General features: G+C 37.9%; 1 protein-coding gene across 9 annotated transcripts in view; it reads left to right on the top strand.

The window, feature by feature from the left end:
* The window catches only part of LMBR1 (limb development membrane protein 1), a 207,711-nt gene that overhangs the window by 61,060 nt on the left and 120,544 nt on the right, over nucleotides 1-26,107 (top strand). For 7 of the 9 annotated variants that reach the window (XM_054560068.2, XM_024249608.3, XM_054560072.2 and 4 more), the window contains one exon: nucleotides 3,479-3,618. The exons of the other annotated variants lie outside the window; for them this stretch is intronic. In XM_054560068.2, the coding sequence (XP_054416043.1) occupies nucleotides 3,479-3,618 (140 nt within the window). The remainder of the gene's footprint in view (nucleotides 1-3,478; nucleotides 3,619-26,107) is intronic. 9 annotated transcript variants of the gene reach the window in all.

Below are 26,107 nucleotides of genomic sequence, written 5' to 3'. Positions count from 1 at the left end.
ATTTATTTTTTGTTTAAAAAAATTGAGTGTCACATTGAGTCTGAGATTGAAAAATGAGGAAGAGGGAGTATTGTAGAAGTTGGAGAAGGAGTTTCAAGAAGGAAGTAGTGCTTATCAATTTGAAATGTCATAGAAGGTCATATTCAGATTGCAATTAAAAAGTGTCTGATGGATTTGACCATAAGGAGCACCGGTTTAACGCTAGGTGAGGAGCAGAAGTCCTACTGTAGTGGGCTAATAAAGAAGTTGAGGATAAAGAAGTAAAGGTGTGATATGTGAGTTCCGCTTCAGAAGCATTTTGAAAGAGCAGAAGCACCTGAGGATATTTATTTTTGGCCGGTCAGCAGCTAGAGGGAGGATGACTAGCCGGTGAAGCAAGGCCCCTGGAGACGGCAGAGGTAGAGATTGGCACAGATGAACAGGAGGTTGGCAGATAGGAGAATAATTGTGTCTGTTGATAGCTTTATCAGGTGGTAAGTATGGAGGGATCATACCCCTTTTTTCACTCTGAAACAGGAGAGTCAGTCATCTGCTGGGAGTGAGGAGCAGCAGGGCCATGGGAGAAAGCTTAGGAAGAGCCTGATTGTGTTAGTCTGTTTTGTGTTGCTATAAAGGAGCACTTCAAACTGGGTAGTTAATAAAGATTTATTTGACTCACAGTTCTGCAGGATGTACAAGCATGACACTGCCATCTGCTTGGCTTCTGGTGAGGCCGCAGGAAGCGTTTACTCATGGTGCAAGGTGAAGGGAGATCAGGATTGAAGAGAAGGTGCCAGGTTCCTTTAAACAACCAGTTCTCTTGTGAACTAACAGAATGAGAACTCACTCATTACCGTAGGGTCTGTCTGCTCCTATGATCCAGTACCTCCCAGGAGGCCCCACCTCCAACACTGGGGATCACATTTCAGCATGATATTTGGAGGGGACAGATATCCAAACCATATCACTGTTAGGAATAACGCTCAAAATCCTAAGGAAGTTGAATGCTCAAACAAAAAATTCTTAGTAAAGCAATTTTACTTCTGCGCAGAGGGGTGCCTCCTTGGCCAGTCGCCATGAGAGCACACCTGAACAAAGGGGCATGAGAGCCTTTATTCCTGACGCAAGTCCTGCCCCTGTACGCTTTCCCCATTGGCTGGGGTCGGATTGTACAATCTAATCCCGGTTGGCTAAACATTTGACTTTTTTAGATAAGGTGGGCACGTAAAAGAAAGCAGAGAGGAAAGGGAAAGGAGTGTCTAATGAGCTAGAAAGTTAGTCCTCTTTCCAAATAAGGAATGTGATCTGGTACTGATAATGCCTGGTACTGTGGTGTGCCTGGGCATCTAACAAAGGCAAAAAGGAAAAAAAGGAGAAAAAGGGAAAAATTGGGGGGGGCACTATGAATTAAAGAATAAAAGATTGATCGGGTTATTTGAAGAGAAACCTCATCATATCCCACATCACTGATGATGGGGGTTAAGAACAGGAGATGAGAGACTCATAATCCAAGGATCCTGGTCCTTGTTTGCTAACTGAAAGTATGTGAAAGCTTTGTGGAGTGTTAAAGTGACTTAAGGTGGTTTTATTGTTTTAATTATCATCACCTTGCAAAGACACTTTACAATATGATCTATAGATACGGCTTTTTTTTTTTACACTAGTTATATTCAGTGACTAGTTATATTCAGCATCTGAGTGTATGCCCTCATCACCTTATTTTATTTAGACAAAGGTTCTGTCTTCCCGGTTGGATTAAGGAGCTAGTCACAAATGTCAGATATTTGGGGAAACACTTGTCTTACTACCACAATTAGAAAAGATGCATTACTCTGAAGATGTAATTTTTAAAAATAATGCTCCATTTCAGAAGGTGAAGTTGAGGAATGCTTCACAGGGCAAATGATGTTTGGGGTCTGTCTTGAAATTCATGTATGAGTTTGCCATGCAACTTAGAGGGTATTCTAGGGAGTGAGTAGACTGTGCAGAGGGGCAAGAAGGAACCCTGAAAATCCATTTCATGTTTGGGCTATGAGGGGGTTAGGTAAGTCTAAGTGTATGTCGAAATGGGTCATAGTGAGAGAAGAGCCTGGAAAATTATCTTGGGATAGCCGTGTGGGACCTGGAATGGTGAGATTTTGGATTTGATCTCAATTTTAGCATAGGAAGGAATGATAGCAATCAGGATAGCTTCCTCCCGTGACTGGAGAAGCTTGCTGGAGATCGCTTGCTGGCTGGTCGCTGCCAGAGCTGGTTGCAGACCTGAGACAGCACTTGTCTGAGGGCTTTTCCCAGGAAATGCGGCATCTATTGAGCAAAATGAATTCACAGAAATTCTGTATCTGATTTCAGTTGTATTCGTATGTATCATATGGTCTATATTTTAAAATTGATTTACTAAACCAAGGAGGTTTCCTGGTTATTTTTGGCTTTTAAAGTAGAAATACACTTCTGTTGGTTGCCACAAGATGGCATTGGCCTCAAAGTTTCTCTGTTAGATGTGTTTTTGGGTATTTAGTATTTGTTTTTCCTGCTTTTAAAAAATATTTTCTTATATTGTTACTTTTTTCCAATATTAACTTTAATAGAACTTTAATATCCATTCTATCTCTAGTATTAGTGAAGTTCTTTTTTCCTTTGCCAATTTATTTTAAAATCTTTTAAAAAGTTAGGTGTTTCTTGTAAAAAATAAAAATGTTTCAGAAATGTGTAACTGAGAAGGTGAAAGCCCCTTATAATCCCTCTTTCCTATGGGATTGTTACATGTTATGCTGGATTTTTTTTGTACCTCTGTATAAATATGCATTTGGTGGGGGGAGAGCATGTTTTACATTTATTGTCCATGCTTTTCTTCATTTTTTTGTTGACTTATTTTAGATATTCTTCCATATTAGTACCTATTAAAGCTATCTTTTTTTAATGACAAAGTAGTGTTTTAAATATTAATAGTACAATACTGTTTAATAGTTTTCTGTTGTTTATTACTATAATTTATTTAATCTTTACCCATTAAAGAGATGTCAGGCCAATGGCTTTCTAAGTTTTTTTTCCTCTGAAATAAATTTAAATTAATTTGTTTTTTTATACTGCTTTCATAGTAATTTTTTCACCTCAGTTGTTGCATTGCTGTTAGCATATGTTGTCAAAGTTGTTAATTAAATGCAATTGTGAAATAAATACTTATATTTAAAAGAGGAATGAACTACAATTTTTTCTTTGTAAAATATGTGAAGTACTGTGTCGTCAGTATGTCTTTATCTTTTAGGTACTACTTGTTAGACTTACTGACATTTTCATAGAGTAAGGAGTTTTAGAGTTTATCTAGTTTAACTTCTAGGCCCATATGTATATCATTTGTCTCCCAACTACATATATTTAATAAAGTTCTTAATATAATGCTTTTTTGATTAAAACATTAAAGAGTTTGCATTCTTTTTGATGACTTTCGTGTTCATTGCTTTTTCAGATCACTTGTGATGGTGACTCTCCTTTCTTCCAGGTTGTTTTTGAGCACGTTCACTCTCGCAGTGTCAGCTGGGGCTGTTTTGCTTTTACCCTTCTCAATAATCAGCAATGAAATCCTGCTTTCTTTTCCTCAAAACTACTATATTCAGTGGCTAAATGGCTCCCTGATTCATGGTTAGTATATATTGCTTAATATAATCACAATTAATATTTTAATTTTTTACTGCACCATATTTTTAGATTTTTCTTTTCTTAGTTTTCTTCATAATTTGTGAGTTCCTCCAGTAAACGATTTCGGTCTTTAATAATGTCAGAAAACCAGATTTTACTTATCATTTCTGTGTTTAATTAGTTGTGAAAGACTTTTAGTCAAGAAGCAGTGTTTATACTTACGATTTTGATAAATACATTTTCATTTCAGTATTTAGCAAGAGTATTTTGGTTTGTCTGACTATGTCAGAAGAACTCAACCTCCATTTAAGAACTAGAAAACTGGCCGGGCGTGGTGGCTTACGCCTGTAATCCCAGCACTTTGAGAGGTCGAGGTGGGTGGATCACCTGAGGTCAGGAGTTCGAGACCAGCCTGGCCAACATGGAGAAACCCTGTCTCTACTAAAAATATAAAAATTAGCCAGGCGTGGTGACACGCGCTTATAATCCCAGCTACTTGGGAGGCTGAGGCGGGAGAATCACTTGAACCTGGGAGGTGGAGATTGCAGTGAGCCGGGATCGCACCATTGCCCTCCAGCCTGGGCAAGAAGAGTGAAACTCCGTCTCAAAAGAACTAAAAAACAGCAGCTGTAGTTTCTATTTTATTTATTTGCTAGTAGTTTCTTTAGTCATTTCAAAATATAGAAGGGGAAAAACACTCTATGTCAAGTACAAATAGGTATCATGGTGTATTGCTTTGTAGTCTTTGGGCAAGCCACTGTCCTCTCACCGCGGTTTCCCGTTGTCTTAATTGGGATGATAAATAAAACCCAGCTTGCCGGCTTGTTTTTGGAATAGGAATGATGTATGTAAAGTAACTGTCTTTTAGTAGGTACTTAATAGGTGGTAGCTATTATGATAGTTATTCAGGCTGTGAGGTGTTTTCTTCTTTCTGAAGAATCTTACTGTTTTTACAAATCAATTTAGTGTATGTAAACTGAACTCTTGTGTCTCATAGAACATGCTGGTGTAATTCTTTTTTGAGGAGTTCTAATTTATTTTTATTTTTTAATGTTTTAATTTTAATTTTTGTGAGTACATAGTTGGTGTGTATATTTAAGGCATGCAATGCAAAATAATCACATCAGGGTAAACAGGGTATCCATCACCTCAAGCATTTATTCTTTGTTAAGATTTTGTAATTATGTTTTATAATTATAGCTCTTAGGAATTTGGATATCTTTCTTGCTCATCATGCCCATACCCCTGTCTCATTTTATTGGTGTTGATTTGCGTTACTAGTAACTATATTACTAATTATTATTTTGTTAATGTTATTAGTTGTTGGTGTTATCAGTGTTAATAGTTATTTTAATTTGTTATGTATTTCAATTTCTTCATCTCATTTTAAGGTAAAAGTTTTTTGAAAATTTTTTTTCTTAGTGAGAACCTTATGAGTTAATGGTAAAATGTCCTCCTTTGACAATATTTAAGCTAAGTTGCCATTTGACTTAAAAAATATATATCAGAGATAGCTTGTTTTCATTAAATTTGTATTATAGGTCAGTGAATTTGGAATTTCTGAGTTAACATAAAGAAGTGTTAGGATCTCAAATCCAAGGAAAGAAATGGAATAACTTGCCTGTGTGGTAGCGTTATAGTTAAACATGCTTTTGTTTTTATCCGAGGAAAGAAATGGAATAATTTGCCTGTGTGGTAGCGTTACAGCTAAGTATGCTTTCATTTTTATAGTAGGCATTTTGCATTTGGAAAACATCACTTTTTTTTTTTTTTGAGACAGGGTCTCACTCTGTCGCCCAGCCTAGAGTGCAGTGACACGATCATGGCTGTCTGCAGGCTCCACCTCCTGGGCTCAGGTGATCCCCCCACCTCAGCCTCCCAGGTAGCTGGAACTGCAGGTGTGTGACACCACGCCAAGCTAATTTTTGATATTTTTTTTGTAGAGACAGGGTTTTGCCATGTTTCCTAGGCTGGTTTTGAACTCTTGGGTTCAAGTGATCTCCGACCTTGGCCTCCCAAAGTGCCAGGACTAGAGATGTTGCCAAGATGTCACTTTTTATGTGTGACACGTGATTACTGGAGTTGCTGTAGAAGGCTGTGGTGCATTAGACTAGTAATGTATATTCTTTTTTCATTGCTGTTATGTTCATGATGCTGTAATCCAGTGGAAGAAAAAGCAAATTTAAATTTAAGAGATTACTAGTTTTATATGTAAGATAAATATACTTATTTGCCTTATTTCCTGTCTCTTGTTGTTTGAGAAAGTATAGAAGATAGTTTTTGTAGGTGATGCTACCTTAGCAATCCCGTAAGCTTTTGCTGAGACTGTGGCCCTATATATTAAGAACAACAGCAATACTAACCGCTCCCTTATTTTTTTCTGCTCATAAAGTAGTGTGTGCTCACTATACAGAATATAGAAAATACTAAAATGTAGAAACAAGGAAAACTCCACATTTTTTTCAGCGTGTGTGTGTGTGTATATATATATATTTTTGTTGTTGTTGTTGTTGTTGTTTTTTTTGAGACGGAGTCTCTCTCTGTCGCCCAGGCTGGGGTGCAGTGGCACGATCTCAGCTCACTGCAAGCTCCGCCTCCCAGGTTCACGCCATTCTCCTGCCTCAGCCTCCTGAGTAGCTGGGGCTACAGGTGGCTGCCACCATGCCCAGCTAATTTTTTTGTATTTTTAGTAGAGACTGGGTTTCACCGTGTTAGCCAGGATGGTCTCGATCTCCTGACCTCATGATCTGCCCGCCTCAGCCTCCCAAAGTGCTGGGATTACAGGCGTGAGCCACCGCACCTGGCCGCATGTATGTATTTTATATAGCATATGCAATTTATACCTTTAAAACTTTTAATATTATATTGTGTTTTCCATACCTTTTATGTTCTTCGAAACCATTTTTAGTGGTGTAACCTGAGCCATGTATTTAGCAATATATTAAGCTAGTTGTTGTCAAAGGCTATTTCATCATTTTAAAGGGTGGAACCATTTATCCCTCCAGTGACTTGCTACTTGCATTTTTTTCAGATTTGCAATAGAAAACAGCTGAGTTGTTCCTCAGGTACCAAACCCACCCTGTCCTCTTTGTGAAACATTTCACTTAACCAGTAAACTGTTGTTGAGCATCTAGAGGATTTTTAAATTTTAATTATTATTTGGGTTTCTGACAATTTCTTTACATGGAAATTAGAATGAAAATTATTAGGCTAATGAGTATTAATTGCTAAACTGTTTTCTAGAATTACTTGTTTATATTCTCTTGATAGACCATGAAGGTGCCTCTTGTTTTCAGCCATAAACTTAATAACAATGAATATTAGTATCTTTAAAATCTTTTCCATTTTCATGGATAGAAGGTAGTTTCTCATTATTGTAATGTTAATTTAAAAAATTTTTAGTGAGATAGGACATTTTAATTTTAATTTATAAAATATAGAAAAATATCTAATACTTATATCATTTTATTTTTATTTATTTGTTTTTATTATTACAATTTTTTTGAGATGAATTGTTGCTCTGTTGCCCAGGCTGGAGTGCAGTGGCACAATCTCGGCTCACTGCAACCTCTACCTCCCGGGTTCAAGCGATTCTCCTGCCTCAGCTTCCTGAGTAGCGGGGACTACAGGTGTGTGCCACCACGCCCAGATAATTTTTATATTTTTAGTAGAGACAGGGTTTAACCATGTTGGCCAGGCTGGCCTCAAACTCCTGACCTCAAGTGATCCACCCTTTTCGGCCTCCCAAATGCTGGGATTACAGGCATGAGCCACCGTGCCCAGCCCATGTATCATTTCATTTGATTAATGTCCTTTGCCCTTTTTTGTGGTTGTTGCTTTTTTCATATTGAATTTATGATCTCTTTGTGTGAACACATCAGCTTTTCATTTCAATTTTTATACATGTTTTTCTGATTGTTATTTTGCTTTTTAATATTAATTGCTTTTTTCCAGAATTTGAAAATTTTTTATAATATTTGGTTTTTCTTTTTCTCTTTGGTGTCTCTAATTGTTTTTGTGTTTAGAAGATTGTTTCCCACCCTGAGATATGACAGCTAGTTGTCCCAATACCATTAATTGAATATTCTTTTCTGTACTGATTTTTTATGCTTCATTTTCAGTAAGCTAAATATTATATTAGCGTTTGTTTCTGGGCTCAGGTATGCAGGTTTTGGAGTCAGATAGACCTGGGCTTGAATTTCAGATCTCTCTGAAACCCTTAGCAACCTTGAGCAAATTGTTTATGCTTTCAGAGTCTCAGTCTTTTATCTATAAAATGACCATATCAAGGTCTAGTTTATAGAATTATTATATGTATTAAGTGGAATATATGTATAGTATAAAGTACCTAGTCTATTGCCTGGTTGCCAAGAGTAAGCAGGAAATACATGCTGAGTTTTACTTTGTTTTTTCTCTCTGGTTTCTCTGTCTATTCCTATGCCAGTGCCATATTGTTTTAAAGACTGTAGTTTTGTAATACTTTGCTCCTACTAGGTTTTAAAAAGTTCATACATTTTATGAAGGTTTTCGTAAGCCAAGGCATATATTTTGTGCAATATGGGACATTACAATGCTATGGAAATTTGTCTTTTAATTGTTTTGTCTGTGTTAGGGAAATGTATGTGTATATACATGTTCGTGTGTATTTAAATAAATAAGTATTTGGTGGGGAGATTTGGAAAACAAAAGTCACAGCTAGCAGATTGGGTCCTCAGCAGTGGCTATAGCCAGGCCAGCCTTGGTGAGTAGAAGTCCATGGTGCTGGGTCCATGTATGATCTCCGTCCCTACTGTCATGGTGACTTTGTTCCTGAGCCCATTGGGCAATGACAGGGGTGGCTGGGGAAGGAGGCTGACTAGTATCCACAGAGCCAGTCAACCTATCCACTTAATTATTAAAATCCTCCTCTGCTGAGGTCACCGTTTGGTGAGCATTCACATGGGACACAAATACTTGCACATTTTTTTCCCGTTCAAAGAGGTCTGTTCATGTACCTCATCCCAATTTTCTTATTGCCAGTTTTCCAATTGTGTTTCTTCAAGACTCTGAGCATCTGGCCAAACCATTGGCCATGGGCCACTAATTTGTAATAATCACACATTTGGCTATTTCTCTTTCCAAGCAAAGTAAACCGCCAGATGTACGGCCTGTAGTTCTGCCCATCGGAGAATTTCCCTTCACCGCTGTCCTTTTAGGGATGTTCCAGAAAGGGGCAGTAGTGCTGCAGTTGTCCACTAACGTGGGGGCCTACGTATCATGCAGAGCCATCTGTAAACCAGGCCCAGGTCTTCCTCCGTCAACTGATTTTAGGGAACTCTCCAGGAGACTGTAGGTGCAGGCTGGGAGAGAGAAGGCAGCGTAGCGGGAGTGGGACCGTCGGCATTGGCGGCACTTCTTTATGTAACTTGTGCCTTTAGGGCCTGCTTAGGCCCAGACATGTACCACTTCCATTTGATGACAGAATGCTGCTGTGCACACCCAACTTTCTGGCTTGGTGGGTCGGAAAACATTCAGTTGATGATGGGCAACTCAGGTCCCATGGTAACTTGGTGGTCCATGTTTAAGCATTCAATCCCTACTAAAGCCCCATAGTGGGCCAAGAGCTGTTTCTCAAAGGCAGTCGTTATCCACAAGGATGGCAGGGTGTTGCCACAACATCCTAAGGGCCTGTGCTGCAGTTCACCTTGAGAGGAACCTGCCAAAGGCTCCACACAGCATGCGTCTCTGCCTCTGCCCTTTCAGGCACCCTTGGATCTGCGGGGTCATGTGGCCCAGGAGGCAGAGCAGCATGCACAGAGCCTGGAGCTGCCGCAGAGCCTTCTGTCCTTCTGGGCTCTACTCAAAACCAGCAGCTTTTCAGGCCGCTCAGTAAACCAGCTGGAGCAACACACGCAAATGAGAAATGTGTTGTCTTTGAAGTCCAGAGAGGCCTACTAGATGTTATGCCTCTTTTTTGATGCAGGAGGCACCAGATTCAACAATTTATCCTTCACCTTAGAAAGGATATCTCCATATACCCTACAACACTGGACCCCTAGAAATTTCACTGAGATAGAAGGCCCCTAAATTTTTGTTCGATTTATTTCCCGCTTTTTGACACACAAATGTCTTACCAATAAGTTTAGAGTGGTTGTTACTTCTCACTCACTAGTTACAATCAGCAAAATATTATCAACGTAATGGGCCAGTGTGATATTAATATTCTATGGAAGAGAAAGGTGATCAAGATTCCTGTGAACTAAATTATAATACAGGGCTACAGAATTTATATACCCTTGACATAGGGCAGTGAAGGCGTATTGCTGGCCTTGTCAGCTGAAAGCAAACTGCTTCTAGTGGTCTTTACTAACAGGCACAGAGAGAAAAGCATTTGCCAGATCAGTAGCTGCATACCAGATAGGTGGCATGTTAATTTGTTCAGGCAATGAAGCCACATCTGGTACAGCAGCTGTAATTGAACTCACCACCTAGTTAAGCTTAATGATAATCTTCTGTTATTCTGGAAGCTCTGTCTGTCTTCTGCACAGACCAGATAAGAGTCGAATGGGGGTGTAGTGGGAATCCCCACCCCTGCATCTTTCAAGTCCTCGACGGTGGCAGTAATCTCTGAAATCCCCCTAAGAATGCAGTATTGGTTTTGGTTTACTGTTTTCCCAGGTAGATGCAGTTCTAGTAGCTTCCACTTGGTCTTTCCCACCATAATAGCCCTCACTCCACAGGTCAGGAAATCAGTGTGGGGATTCTGCTAGCCATTCCATTCCATTAATTGCCTTCTGGAAGAGAGGAGACAACCACAGGATGGGTTCAGGGACCCGCTCTGAGTTGGGCCTCTGCTAAAATTCCATTGATTACCTGACCTCCATACACCCCTACTCTGACTGGAGAGCCACAGGGAAGGTCTCCTGGGATCAGTGTCAGTTCAGAGCCAGTGTCCAGAAGTTCACAAACAGTCTGGTTATTTCCTTTTCCCCAGAGCACAGTTATATCACTAATATTCATTTGTCAATCTGTCATTTACAGTTTTGCGACATTTATGGGATTCTGTGAGTACTCAGAAAATGTTCAGATTCCTTTAATCTCCCATGGAGCATCTGTTCTAGTACTTTCCTGTTGAAAGTGTTCAATAAATATTTATTGATTGAAGGAATAAAAGTCATAATTATATCATTAGGAATATTTTGACAAAAGTGAATTTGAGAGGAAATTTAATGGCTTATTTTATAAAATTGTCAGTATGGATGTTTTTGATTGTGCCTTTAATGTGTAAATCACATATGGATTAGAGGCTAAATGTGTTGATAATGCTTTTTTTGTATGTGCAAATATATTTAGTTTGGCTTAAATATAGTGTTTGGATTTTGGATACAGGTTTGAGATGTTACGTTTTAACCATATTACCTTGGAATGCTACTTTACTTTTCTGGGCAAGAATTTTGTAACATAAATAAAATAATAACCTTAGTAAACTGTGTCATGTAAACAAGATGTATCTCTGCCTGCAGTGAGAAAATAGCTTGAAAAATGTGATATAGAAAAATGACATTGGAGCACTGGAGTTAGGAGAACTGATGATGATCCTCTGGCCACTGGGTCTTGGCTGGTGGTTGTCATCACTTGTCAGCTTGATGCTGTGAGATGTGTTCTGTCATTCACACAGTGTGGGTCCATGACATGCCAGCAACTGTAGTTTGCTGTAGGATGGGGCAGAGATGACAAATTAAAATGGTAGTGTAAGTTCTTTTTGTTGTTAAAATAGGGAAAAGGGTTAAAAAATAGACCGAAAAAATAAAGTATTCACGTCTATACATTTTCTATATCTTGTGTACTGTTAAAAAATTAATAGGAAAATATGAAACTCTTCATTTCCATAAGTTGAAAAACAATGATACAGCTGCTTTGTGGGTTTTCCTTTTGGGGTGATAAAAATGTTTTGGAGTTAGGTAAAGGTGGTGGTTGCACACCATTGCAAATGAACAGTTCAGTGCAACTGCCACTGAATTGTTCACTTTAAAATGGCTAATTTTAAGTAATGTGAGTTTAATATCAAAATAAGAGCCAAATAACAATAAAAATTTGGAAGATAGGAAAATGATGGAATTAGATTGTACCCTTAAATAAAACCAGGAAATAATTCTTCAGTTTTTGAGTGGTTTTTCCCCAGTGGGGCCCAATTTTGACTAAGCTGTCCACTCACTTATGACCAGAGATAGAGACAAAACAAATGTTTGTGACATGAATGCCCAGTTTGAGATTGTCTGTTAAAATATAACCACAATGAATCCGACAAGTCGCTGCAAGGACTGTGTGCTTTATTTTGATTTGTCATCAGGAATAGGCGATACACTGTTTGGACATCATGAAGGAGCAATGCAAAATCCATCCTTCTAAAATTCATTTTTAAGTTCCACAGAAGATCCAAAAAACCAAACTTTTAGAGTATAAGCAATCAAACTTAAGAAAATATTATGTTTACTTATGAATAGATGCTAAGTCACAAGTAAGTCCCTAATAAATTTTAATGTACTGTTGTTCGCTGAATGTTCCTAGTCATTTGGGCTCAGTATTTCAGTCATTTATCATAATGTGTATCAGGATAGTTACTGGATATTGAGGTATTGTTTATAACATTACAAACAGAAAAATCCTAGTGTTTGGGATAGGAAATTAATCATATCTTGCCAGATCCAAACAGTGGAGTGCTTTTCTGGCCATTATAGATGATAATGTAGGTATTTGTTGATATACGAAGATACCAGAAAAAAGCCCATATTTATGATCCAATGCCTATTTTGTAAAAAGAAAAAAGAGTACATGTGTTGGTAGCTGCACCAAAAAATACCGGGAAGGGTAAATACAAAGAGTTTAACTGTTTTTGTAGGATTTTATGAGAGGCATTTTTTTTTTTTTTTTTGGTATTTACGTTGCATTTGGTGTTTGCATTTATACAATGGACATATTATTTGTTTTTTAAGAAAAAAGTTATGTGAAGATAAAAAGTCCCACCACTCATTGGTAATTGTTATTTATTTTTCTTCTAAGTAAATACGCAGAGGCTATTCTAATTCTGAAGTTCTCTCTCTGTCTGTCTCTGTCTCTCTGTCTCTGTCTCAGTCTCTCTCTCTGTCTCTTTTCACCCCAAATCAACAGTGGCTAATAATTCTGAAGTCCTCACACTACTTGAAAACAGACTGTAGTCTCTTTTCTAAGCCTTATGCTTTGTTGGTAGAATTTTTATAAATTGTATAAATTACTTTTTGATAATTGGATTAGATCTTTAATTCTACTGAAATATTGGTTGAACTTTTGTCATTTTGGAAATTATTTAGTATGGCTGAACTCTGATTAATTTTTTAATTTAAATTCATGAAGGCTTTTGTCTATGTGAGGAAAAATGAGAAATTATTTCCTCTATAGTATTGTATATTGTAGTTTGAAATATTTTGTAACTCCAGCAGATGGAGCTAGAAGTTAATGCATCCTATGGTAATCTGGAAATTCAGTCTTGTTTTGTTTTATTTTAAACCACAGTTAAATAACTTTAAATTCAAATACCTTTTCTGGGGATGGGCATTGGATATCTTCCAAATAGCTTGCTGTTATACTGTTGCTGAATTTTTTAGGGTTTTACTACTATATGGAAATATATAATTTTACCTTTCTAAAGCAGAGAGATTTGATTAGTATTTATTTTACAAATTAATATGAAATAATGTATAATGAAATATATGTGTTTGCCCTAACAGTAATTTTTAAGAATGATTTATCAAAATTATAGAATATTATTAAGGAATATGTATGTGTGTATGTTGATGTATATTTATAAAATGTTAGAGATTTACTAAGCTTTGCAAAATTGCCAAGAATGTAATTACTACTTAGCAATATATCTTAGATACATTATTATATCTATGTATTATATGTTCTTCTCATAGTATTTTTACTTTCTTATATATTGCAAATTACATTAGATTAGCATAAGTTGAGTCTGAAATTTTCACATTTATTTATTCTGGGTAATAAACTTATTATTTTGCATTTAATCACCTAGGTTGAAAAAAGCTGGTTGATCAGTACATGAAAAAGGCATCTAATTTCTTGACAAACTAAATTAACTGGTATTTGGAACCCTTCTTGATTCAGGGTACTGAATCATTTTCTTCAGTTGTCCAACAGACATTGCTGCTTGTTTGATCTGCTGATAACGATTTCTTCACCCCGTCTCCCATCTCTACTAAAAATACAAACGTTAGCCTGATGTGATGGTGCATGTCTATAATCCCAGATACTCGGGAGGCTAAGGCACAAGAATCACTTGAACCCGGGAGGCGGAGGCTGCAGTGAGCCGAGATTGCACCACTGCACTCCAGCCTGGGCAGCAGAGTGAGACTCTGTCTCCAAAAAGAGAAAAGAAAAAAGGAAGAAAGAAAAAAAAAGATTTTTTTCATTTAGCTTTTGATAAACTATCTTTGTTTTACTAAAAGTAAGTGTATTGGTTAGTCAGAATAGATACTTTTTAGTGATTTGTGAGCACTGCCTAAGGCAAAGTTTTATTTTTTTAACTTTGACATCCAGAGAAGAATTTGAATTTTACTGTATAAAAGGGACATGTATGATTAGAAAGATAAATTCTGGAAGCATGTATGTTTATGGCTCAATAACAATAAAAAGAGTCTTCTTTTATGCTCCAGAATTTATCTTTTTAATCATACATGTCCCTTTTATACAGTAAAATTCAAATTCTTCTCTGGATGTCAAAAGTTAGAAATAGGTTTTACACTTTTTTTCTTCTGAATGTAAAAGCATAGTGGACCCTTAGTAGTCAAGGATTTATATTCATAGTTAAAACAATTCGAGAGCAATATTTGAGGCTCCCCAACACGTGGTAATTTGTAATTTTGCTGAGGCTAAAATCTAAACTGTGTGCTCAGAGAAACTAGTAAATAAAGTTAGCCACGTGGCTAATGAGTGAGCCTAGCTCACCATCCCCATCTCAGTTTAGCTTTATTATTTTCTGCCCTTTTAATTCATTTTATGGGGGAAATTATATGATACAGGGATCTGGGGAATTCTGAGTTTCACAAAGGTGTTTAAATATATGCTTTGTGAATTTTAGAGGACTTCATATGCTTCTTATAGAAAACTTAGAATATCCAGACAAAAAAATCACGCACAGTTGTGCTACACTGATATTGTTAATTAGTTGGGGTATTTATTTGCAATTGATTTTCTATGCCTGATTTTTGTCATTATCATTTTAAAATATTTTCAGTATCACCTATGTATATAGGTTTTGCTGGTTAAATTTTTTTTTCGTGAAATTAATGAGAATAATTCTTTAAGGAAAGAGTTGAGAACTAACTGTAGTTATAACTCGCATCATTTTGTTGTCGTTATATAGTCTAAATGCTGGTGTATGTCAGAACTTTTCAGTTTTTTTGTACTTTTTTTTTTTTTTTTGAGACGGAGTTTCACTCTTGTTGCCTAGGCTGGAGTGCAATCGCACGATCTTGGCTCACCACAACCTCTTCTTCCCAGGTTCAAGCGATTCTCCTGCCTCAGCCTCCCGAGTAGCTGAGATTATAGGCGTGTGCCACCATGCCCGGCTAATTTTGTATTTTTAGTAGAGATGGGGTTTTTCCATATTGGTCCAGGTGGTCTCGAGCTCCCAACCTCAGGTGATCTGCCTGCCTTGGCCTCCTAAAGTGATGGGATTGCAGGTGTGAGCCACCGCGCTTGGCCTTGTACCATTTTTATGATGTTGAGACAGGGCAGGCAAGAGGCACTGACATTTGTTTAACATATTGGGTGTTAATTTATCTTCTATTCTTCATAAGAGCCCTATGAATTATAGCCTATTGTATACCTGAGGAAACTGAGTGACAGAGTTGCAATCCCTCTTCAAGGTCACATATTTGTGATAGGTGCAAATCCAGGGTGTTAGATGTAAAGTGCTACGCACTTAGCTATCTGCCATTGAGAACTGGTGAGGTTTTAAAAATCACAAATTGTGTGAATACCTTGATTTTGTTAGAGTACATTGTAGTACACTAAATAGATATAATATATTCAATATTTTACTGAAATTAGATTTTTAAAAACCTTTCTGTAGTTGAAAGATGTCTTGGTGTTTTAAGAAGCCTTGATTGTACATGTACACACCCACATGTAAACAACTGAGAAAACAAATGCAGACATGTTTTGTTCCGTTTTATAAAACTGATTGCAGGCTCAGTTAAGCATTTTGTTTTATGTTGATAGAATTAATGGAATATCGTATTTATTATTTCCCTTAGTAAAATCTTACTGAACTAATATATTCTTTTTGGCAGATAATATTAAGAAAACTCAAAACATTGTTCCTTTTTCACCCAGTGTGTTAAGTATGAGACATTATTCAGTCTTATGTAGAAAGAAAAAGAGATCTGGGATTTAATCCCAGGGCTACCATTTGTAAGTTATGGAATTTGTGAGGAATTTATTGAGTGTCTTTTAAGAAAAAGTTCAGTTTATGGGTGCGTTGGCAAAGGGGATCTTATGTTCTCTTCTGCTCTGTACCTTATTCTTGGTGCACTAAAATAAGAGCAAGCTTTTATTTATTTTGAACAGATTTTAATTTTAGATTCTTACAATTGTATCTGTTCTGCTTAATTATTGAAATAAATATATATTTTAGTTCGTTAGAGGAAAGAGGTTATTTCAGTCTAAAACAATTCTTTGTCTGGAAAAGAAAAAAAAACTAGGACTTTTTTTCTTCAAGAGATGGTGTTTTTTCTGAATGTGAATTCAAAGTAGCAGGTATTGAACAGTGTAAAGGAACTTAACCAAAGTGAGGCTTTGCAATTACTTCATTATTATTTTAAAATTTTCTAATACAACATCATTTGAGTAGACTTTATTTTCTAAATGTATCAAAGAACATAATAGAAAGAATGTGGGAAAAGGAGAAAAAGAATAAGCTTGATGATATCTGTGAAGCATCCTGGAGGCCCATTGTAGAAATGTATACTGGAATAGTTAGGTTTTAGGAATTTGGGGCAAGAGAATGAAGAGAACGTATATTTCACAGTAGGGAGCAGTATTCCATCTAGTAAGAGAAAACTAAGACATAGGAGTTGAGGCTTACTCTTTTAGTGATGAACAGACTTTGTTTTGTTGTTGAGTTGTATGTTGAGAGAATTAAACAAGGGGCGAGGATATCAATACGTATTCGGGGAGGCCAACTTGAAATAGAGTTGGTACTTACAGTTTTACAACATTTTTTCTATGATCAGCAAATCCATTAGGATAAATAGGTAGTAAAGAACAAGCACTCTTTGCTGATGTTTTATGCCCAGAGCTTTTTCTGTATTATTGAGGACTAAGGCTCAGATGTGGAGTACGAAAAATTAGGCCAGGTGTGGTGAGCCTGTAATCCCAACATTTTGGGAGGCCGAGGTGGGAGGATTGCTTGAAGCCAGATCAAGACCAGCCTGCGCAACAAAACAAGACCCTGTGTCTACAAACAACAAAAAGGCAATATTCAAGTTGGTAGAGAAACACTTTAAAAGCTAAATAGTCTGGCTAAGGTGGAGTAAAGGGGACTGGATATATACCCTCCCACCTGAAATGACTAGGTTTTTGAGAAACTATAGGCAAAGGAGGACAATAATCCCCAGAGATGGGGGCAAACAAGGTGCTGCCTTGAGAGAATTTCCACACTGCAGTACAGAGAGGGGGAACCCGGGTGGAGCTGAGCGGTGTTCTGGGTTGAGAACCCAGGAGTTTTGAGAGACCAAGAAGGGGCCAGAGTGTACCAGGCAGAGTACGGGAAGGGAGATTGCTGCACAGAGAAGCATTTCGTTCTACACTGAGGGGTAGAGTTAATGGGATATCATTTTCTCAGTTCGAACGTTTCCCGTAGTAAAACCTTACTAAACTGGTGTTCTGTTTTTGGCAAATGAAGGCCCTCTGTGTAGAGTCTCACAGGCTGAAATCAAGATGTTCGCAGGGTTGCCTTCCTCATTGGAGGCCCCGGGGAAGAATTTGCTTTCAGACTGTTGGCTGAATTTGGTTCTTTGTAGTTTTAGGACTGAGGCCCTCGTTTCCTTCCTACCTCTCAGCCAGGTGCTAGCCTTTGTTTCTAGAGGCTGCTTGCCTCTTTTCTCTTCTCTTCCATGTGATACCCTCTAACAAAGGTGGGTCAAGTTTTTCTGTGACTTCCCTTCTGCTGCATCTCTCTGACTGCAGCTGGAGAAAGTCCTCTGCGCTCTTGTATTTTCTGTCCCTCTCTCCCTCTTTCTCTCTCTCTCTCTTTCTCTCTCTCTGTGTGTGTATGTGTGTGTGTGTGTTTAAAAATCACATGAAAGCCTCATGTAATTAGATTATGGCCACCTGGATAATCCAAAAAGGTCTTGCTATCTTCCTATTTTAAGGTCCATAACCTTCATTACATCTGCCAAGTCCTTTTTGCCATGTGTACTGAGGTGAGTAGTATCGTGTTCCCCCAAAATTCAGATTCACTCAGAACATCAGGATGTGAACTTATTTGGAAATAACAGTCTTTGTAGACAAAATTAGTGAAGATGAAGTTATCTTAGATTAGCGAAGACCCAAATCCAAAGACTGGTATCCCCCTAAAAACATAAAGCAGAGACACAGACACACAGGGCAGAAAGCCGTGTGAAGACAGAGGCCAAGAGTGGAATAAGGGCATCAGCAAGCCCAGGAATGCCGAAGATTGCAGGCAGCCACCCGCAGACAGTAGGAAGGATTCTTCCCTGGAGACTTTGGAAGGAGCGTGGTCCTGCTGACACCTTGATTTCAGACTTCTAGTCCCTGGAACTGTAAGAGAGTAGATTTCTGTTGCTTGAAGCCATTCGGTTTGTGGTGCTTTGTTTCCTCAGTTCCAGAAAACCAGTACACCATGCAACATACTCACAGAAGTCTGGGGATTCAGGCATGGGGACCTTGTCCACTATGCCTACCTTGAGTCTGCAACTGAGATATCAGAATTAGTAGGCAAATACATGAAAACGATTCTTTTTTTTTTTGAGACGGAGTCTGACTCTGTTGCCCAGGCTGGAGTGCAGTGGTGCAATCTTGGCTCACTGCAACCTCCGCCTCCCGGGTTCAGGTGATTCTTCTGCCTCAGCCTCCTGAGTAGCTGGGACTACAGGCGTGTGCCACCATGCCCAGCTAATTTTTGTATTTTTAGTAGAGACAGGGTTTCACCATGTTGGCCAGGATGGTTTCGATCTCTTGACCTCGTGATCCGCCTGCCTCGGCCTCCCAAAGTGCTGGGATTACAGGCGTGAGCCACCGCACCTGGCCAGGAAAACAATTCTTATAACTATTCCATATGTTCCAGAAACTTAGAAGAAATGTTGAACATACTGAGATGTAAAAGATATAAAAAAACAAACTTCTAGAGATGAAAACTATAGCATGTGATGTGAAAGTATATAAAACAGTAGATTAATAGCAGATTAGACATTGCAGAAGAGATTAATGAATTTGAGGACATAGCAATAGAAAACTATTCAAAAGTGGGGCTGGGCTCTGTGGCTCACGCCTGTAATCCTGACACTTTGGGAGGCTGAGGTGGGTGGATCACCTGAGGTCAGGAGTTCAAGATCAGCCTGGCCAACTTGGTGAAACCTCGTCTCTACTAAAAATACAAAAATTAGCCAGGCATGGTGGTGCATGCCTGTAGTCCCAGCTACTTGGGAGGCTGAGGGAGGAGAATCGCTTGAACCCGGGAGAGGTGGAGGTTGTAGTGAGCCAAGATTGTGCCACTGTACTCCAGCCTGGGCGACAGAGCAACACTCCATGTAAAAAACAAAAAACAAAAAATCAAAAAACTATGTGAAAGTGAAACACGGAGAGAAAAATGGCTGAAAAGTGACAATAGTGCTGTAGTTTGGATGTTTATTCCCCCATACCTCATGTTGAAATTTGACTCCCAGGGCCAGGCATGGTGGCTCACACCTGTAATCCCAGCACTTTGGGAAGCCTAGGTGGGTGGATCACTTGAGGTCAGGAGTTCGAGACCAGCCTGGCCAACATGGTGAAACACCGTTTCTACTAAAAATACAAAAATTAGCCAGGTGTGGTGGTGCATGCCTGTAATCCCAGCTACTCGGGAGGCTGAGGCAGGAGAATCACTTCAACCTGGGAGGCGGAGGCTGCAGTGAGCTGAAATTGTGCTATTGAAATGTTTCTGCCATTAATTTTTCAAATGTCCTCCAGCCTGGAGGACAGAGTGAGACATTGTCTCAAAAAAAGAGAGAGAAATTTGATTCCCAGTGTTGGAGGTGGATCTAGTGGGAGGTGTTTGGGCCAGTGGGGCAGATCCCCCAAGAATACATGAATTCCCTCCCAGGAGGTGGGTAAGCGACTTCTTTATTCTCATAAGAGCTGGTTGTTAAAAAGAGCCTGGCACCACCCCCTCTCTGTTGCTTCCTCTCTTGTCCTGTGATCTCTGCATATGCCAGCTTCCCTTTGCCTTTTGCCACGAATGGAAGCAGCTTGAGGCCCTCCTCACAGCAGCTGTTGGCACCAAGCTTCTTGTACAGCCTGTAGAACTGTGAGCTAAATAAATCTCTCTTTTTTTTAAATAAATTACCCAGCCTCAGGTATTCCTTGATGGCAATGCAAAGTGGGCTAACACAGGGTATCAGTGATGTAGTTGATGTTTCTAAAGGAGGGGAGTTGAGAAAAAATACTTGAAAAATTAATGGCAGAAACATTTCAAAATTGATGAGAACTATAAACTCACTGATTTTAGAAGCTTAACCAGTTCTGTGTACAAGAAACATGAAGAAAACTGTACCAACGCACGTAATCTGATTGCTCAAAATCAGTGATAAAGAGAAAATCTTAAATGCATCTACAAAAAGAGACACGTTAAGTTCAGAGGAACAATAGTAAGAATCACAGCATGTTTCTGGTGGGAAACAATGCAAGCCAGATGATGTTGTGACAGTGTAGCAACAGTGTATTATGGTCAGCTCTCTGGATCCGTGGGTTCTAGATCTGTAGATTCAACCAACCATGGATCACAAATATTGGAAAAAAAGATGGTTGTGTTTATAGTGAGCATGTACAGAGTTTTTTCTTCTTATTCCCCAAACAATATAGTATAATTGTTTACATAGATTTACACTGTATTAGGTATTATAAGTAATCTATGGATGATTTAAAGTATACAGGAGGATATGTGTAGGTTATATGCAAATACCATGCCATTTTACATAAGGGACTTGAGCATCTGTGGATTTTAGTATCTATGGGAGGTCTTGGAACCAATCCCCTACAGACACTGAGGGAGGATTGTACTAAAAGAAAAATCCCAGCCAGTCTAGTTCTATCCCCAGTGAAAATATTTTTCAAAACAAAGGCAAAATAGTGACAGTGTCAGATACACACAAGATAAAAATTCATCATCAGCAGAGCTGTACATTAAACAATGGTGCAGGTTGTCCTTCATGTGGTAGGAAGTGGGTAGGAGACAGATATCTAGGAACCATGAGCTAAACAAACCCGAGGGAATATATCTTAACTCATTTCCTAACTGTACAAAATGAAATGAAGAGCACTAGAAGCAGCAGTTTATAGGTAGATAGAGAAGCTTTTTAAAAATGATGTTTAGAAAAGATAATTGGCTGTTTAAAATATAGTAACAATGTATTATGAATATCGTTATATATGCACAAGTAAGTTATGTGACAACAATAACACACAGGAGGAAAGCCATGGAAGCACACTGTTGTGACGTTCTCGTGCTCTACATGAAGTGCTATCTTTTTTTCTAAGTGACAGCAAGTTTATTAAGAAAGTAAAGGAATAAAAGAATGGCTATTCCATGGGCAGAGCAGCCAATAAAATCATCTGAAGGCAGATTGTGATGAGTTAAAGGTGTATATGATAAACCTGAAGACAAACCAGAAATAGCCCAACAGAGATATAGTGAATAAGTAAACAAAAGAAATAAACTAGAATCATAAAAATACTTAATCTATGGGAACGTAGAAGAAGGGAAGCTAACACATGGGGCAAATAGAAAACAAAAAGCAAGTTGATAGATTTAAACCTAACTATATCAATAATCACTTTAAACGTAATGTTCTAAACACTACAACTAAAAGGCAGAGATTATCAAATTGAATATAAAAGTAAGACTGAAGTATATCTGCTTGCAGGATACCCACTGTAAAGACAAAACTAGGTCAATGGCAGTAGGAGAAAAAAGATATAGCATGCTAATTTTAATCAGAGCCAAGTTGGAGTGGCTATATGATTATCAGACAAGGGCAAAGAATATTACCAGTCATAACGAAGATCATTTCATCATGTTGAAGTGGTTTGTTCACCTAAAGATCCTAATGATACTTAGCATATATCTGCCTAATGACATAGCTATTAAGTACATGAAGCAAAAACGGAAAGTGTAGTCAGAATCACAATTACATTCAGATATTTCAACACCCTTCTTTCAGTAATTAATAGAACATATAGAAGAAAAATCACGATATAGAAGATTTGAATAATACTATCAACTGACTTGACCTAATTAACATTTATAGAACACCCAAGAATAGAATACATATTCTTTTCCAGTACAATGGGGCATTTACCAAGAGAGATCACATTCTTTGCCATAAAATGTCTCAATACATTTTAGGATTTTAAGTCATGCAAGATACACTCTGTAAGGACAATGAAATTAAATAAGTGTCAGAAAACTTAACCTAGAAACAATCTAGAAAATCACCGAGTATTTGGTAATTGATAACATACTTTACAATAACTCACTGGTCAAAGAATAATCAAAAGGGAAATTTGAAAGTGCTTTGAACTGGATGAAATGAAAATAAAACATTTTAATATTTGTGGGATGTATCTAAAAAGTTTTAAAAGGTCAATTTATAGCATGAAATACCTGTATTACAATAGAAAAAAGGCCTCAAATCAGTTTCTGCAGATTCAACGAATAGATCCCAAAGAAGGGAAATCTTTCTTTAAAAATCATGAGAGAAGAAATCAATGAAATAGAAAACAGGAAATCACCAAGAAGAACACTGAAATTGATAAACAATGCCAGACTGATCAGCAAAAAAGAAGAGACCAATTGCCAGTATTAGGAATGAGAGAGGTGACGTCACTACGTATTGAACAGTGATTAAAAGGGTAATAATTGCATATTATGAACACCTTTATCCAACAAATTCAACAACTTAGAGAAATGGACAAATTTCCTTAACAGGCAAAAACTATTAAAGCCGTCTCAAATATTCTGGGAATGTTAGAAACATTCTCACAAATAAAGCTTTAGGCCAGGAGGATTTACTGTCGGTTCCATCATATAGTTAAGGAAGAAATAACAGCAGTTCTGCACAGATTCTTCTAGAAAATTGAAGATGTGGGAATATTTCCTAGTTCATTGAGGTCAGCATTACCCTCATACCAAAACCAGGCAGACAATACATGAAAACTGAAAACTGCAGGCCAGTGTCACGAACATAGATGCTTAAATTCTAAATAAAATTTTAGCAAATCAAATGTAACACTGTATAAAAATGATAATACATCATGACTTTTGCAAAGCCAATCCATGTGATTTTATTAACATGCTAGAAAAAAAAAAGTCATATGGTCGTAACAATACATGCAGAAAAAGCATATGACAAAATTCAATATCCATTTCTGGTAAAATCTCCCAGCAAAGTAGGCCTGAAATGGGATGTTCTCATCCTAATAAAATGCATCAGGCTGGGCGTAGTGGCTCATGCCTGTAATCCCAGCACTTTGGGAGGCTGAGGCGGGTGGATCACCTGAGGTCAGGAGTTCGAGACCAGTCTGACCAATATGGTGAAACCCTGTCCCTACTAAAAATATAAAACTTAACTGGGCATGGTGGTGTGCGCCTGTAGTCCCAGCTGTTCGGGAGGCTGAGACAGGAGAATCGCTTGAACCTGGGAGGTGGAGGTTGCAGTGAGCTGAGAAATGACACCACTGCACTCCAGCCTGGGCAACAGAGTGAGACTACGTCTCAAAAAAAAAAAAAAAAAAAAGCATCTACAAAAAACCTACTGGTAACATCATACTTAATGGTGAAAGACTGGGTGCTTTCCCCCTGAGATCAGGAACAAGGCAAGGACATCTGTTCTTACCACTTCTATGTAACATCATTCTGGAGGTTTTTTTTAAAAAATGAGTCACTGAAGTTGGAAAGGAAACAGTAAAACTATTTCACAGATGATATTTTCTATGCAGAAATTCTGATGGGATCTGTTATAAAAAAGCTATTGGAACCAGTAAGTAAATTCTTCAAGGTTGCAGGGTAGAAGATCAAGATACAACAATTGTATTTCTGTATACTGGCAGTTAATAATTGGAAATTGAATTTACAACCCAATATCACTTATATGCAATAGCATCAAAAATATGAAATACTTAGGGATGCGTGAGACCTAAGTACTATAAACTATAAGACATTGTTGAGAGAAATTAAAGAGTACCACAATAAGTGGAGACAGATACTATGTTCATGGATTCGAAGACACTTGTCTTTATCAGTTTGGGCTGCTATAACAATACCATAGACTGGGTGGCTTACAAAACAAATATTTTTTACAGTTCTGGAGGCTGAAAGTCCCATATCAGGGTGCCACCATGGTTAGGTTCTTGATGAGAACCCTATTCCTGATTCACGGATTGTTGTCTCCTCACATCCTTCCATGGCTGAAAGCAGAGACAGAGAAAGCAAACTCTCTTCTGTCTCCTCCTATGCGGGCACCATCCCATCATGAGGATTGCCCTCTTGTGACCTAACTACCCCCAAGGGCTCCCATCGCTAACGACCATCACACTGAGGATTAGGGTTTCAATTATGAATTTGGGGGTGGGGACAGAAGCATTCAGTCTGTAACAGCAATATTAAGAGGTCAGCTTTCCTCAAATTGATATAGATTCAACACCATGCCTGTCAAGATTCCAGCATACTTTGTAGAAATTGACAAGCTGATCTAAAATTCAGATGCAAATTCTATGGACTTAGAATAGCCTAAACAACTTTGAAAGATAACAAAGTTAGAGAATTGACCATCGGACCTAAAGACTCTTTTAAAGCTACAGTAATCAAGACTGTGTGGTGTGGCTGGGCACGGTGGCTTATGCCTGTAATCCCAGCGCTTTGGGAGGCCAAGGCAGGCAGATCACTTGAGGTCAAGAGTTCGAGACCACCCTGACCAACATGGTGAAACCCCGTGTCTACTAAAAATACAAAAATTAGCCTGGTGTGGTGCATGCACCTGTAATCCCAGCTACTCGGGAGGCTGAGGCAGGAGAATCGCTTGAACCTGGGAGGCGGAGGTTGCAGTGAGCTGAGACGTGCCACTGCACTCCAGCCTGGATGACAGAGCAAGACTCTGTCTCAAAAAAAAAAGTGTATGATGTTAGCATAAAGATAAACAGATAAAATCAGCAGAATAGACTGTCCATTATTAGATACATACATATATTGTCAATTGATTTTTGATAAAGGTGCCAAGGGAATTTAGTGGGAAGATGATTTTTTTTTTTAAACAAATGGTTCTAGAACAATTGTTTAATTATAGGCAAAAAATGAACTTCAGTCCATACCTGGCACCATTCGCAAATTGTAACTCAAGAGATCATCGGCTTAAATGTAAATCCTAAAACTATAAAACTTGTGGAAGAAAATGTAGGAGAAAGTCTTTGTAACATTGAACTAGGCCATAATTTTTTAGGTAGGATAGCAAAAGCACAATCCATAAAAGAAAAAAATTGATAAATTGGACTTCTAATAAATTTTGTTCTTTTAAAGCTACTGTTAAGAGAATAAAGAGAGTCTACAGACTGGGAGAAAATATTGACAAATCATATACCTGGTAAAGGAGTTGTATTCAGAGCATACAAAGAACTTGCCAAACTCAGTAATTTAAAAAAAAAAATGAAAAAATGGGCAACAGATTTGAAGAGATACTTAGCTAAAAAAGACATAAATGGATGGCAAATAAGCTCATGAACAGATGTTCACATCATTGTTTATTAGATAAATGCAAATTAAAACAGCAATAAGATATTACTGTGCACCTGCCAGAATGGTTAAAATATTATTTTTAGTGAAAATGTGGATGAACTTGATGTCTGCTGGTGAGAGACTGTAAAATACAACCACTTTGGAAAACATTTTGGCATTTTCTTAAAATGTTAAACATGTATCTACCATATGACCTATGTATTTCCCAAAAGAAATGATCGCATAGTTCCACACAGACTTGTACATGAGCATTTATGACTATTTTATTTTTAATAGCCACAAATTGGGAACAACATAGATTGTTTGCAGGTGAATGGATGCAGTCCAATAGCGATTCAATCTAATCTCAAAATAGTTGTGCTAGATAACAGAAGCCAGACAAAAACAAGAGTATATATATCACACAATCCATTTGTATAATGTTCTAGAAAATCCATCTTTTTTAAATTT

The sequence above is a fragment of the Pongo abelii genome, chromosome 6, assembly GCF_028885655.2.
Source record: "Pongo abelii isolate AG06213 chromosome 6, NHGRI_mPonAbe1-v2.0_pri, whole genome shotgun sequence".
In the NCBI taxonomy this organism is placed as follows: domain Eukaryota; kingdom Metazoa; phylum Chordata; class Mammalia; order Primates; family Hominidae; genus Pongo; species Pongo abelii.
Note: the sequence above shows the minus strand (reverse complement) of the source record. Positions and strands in the feature narration are given on the sequence as shown.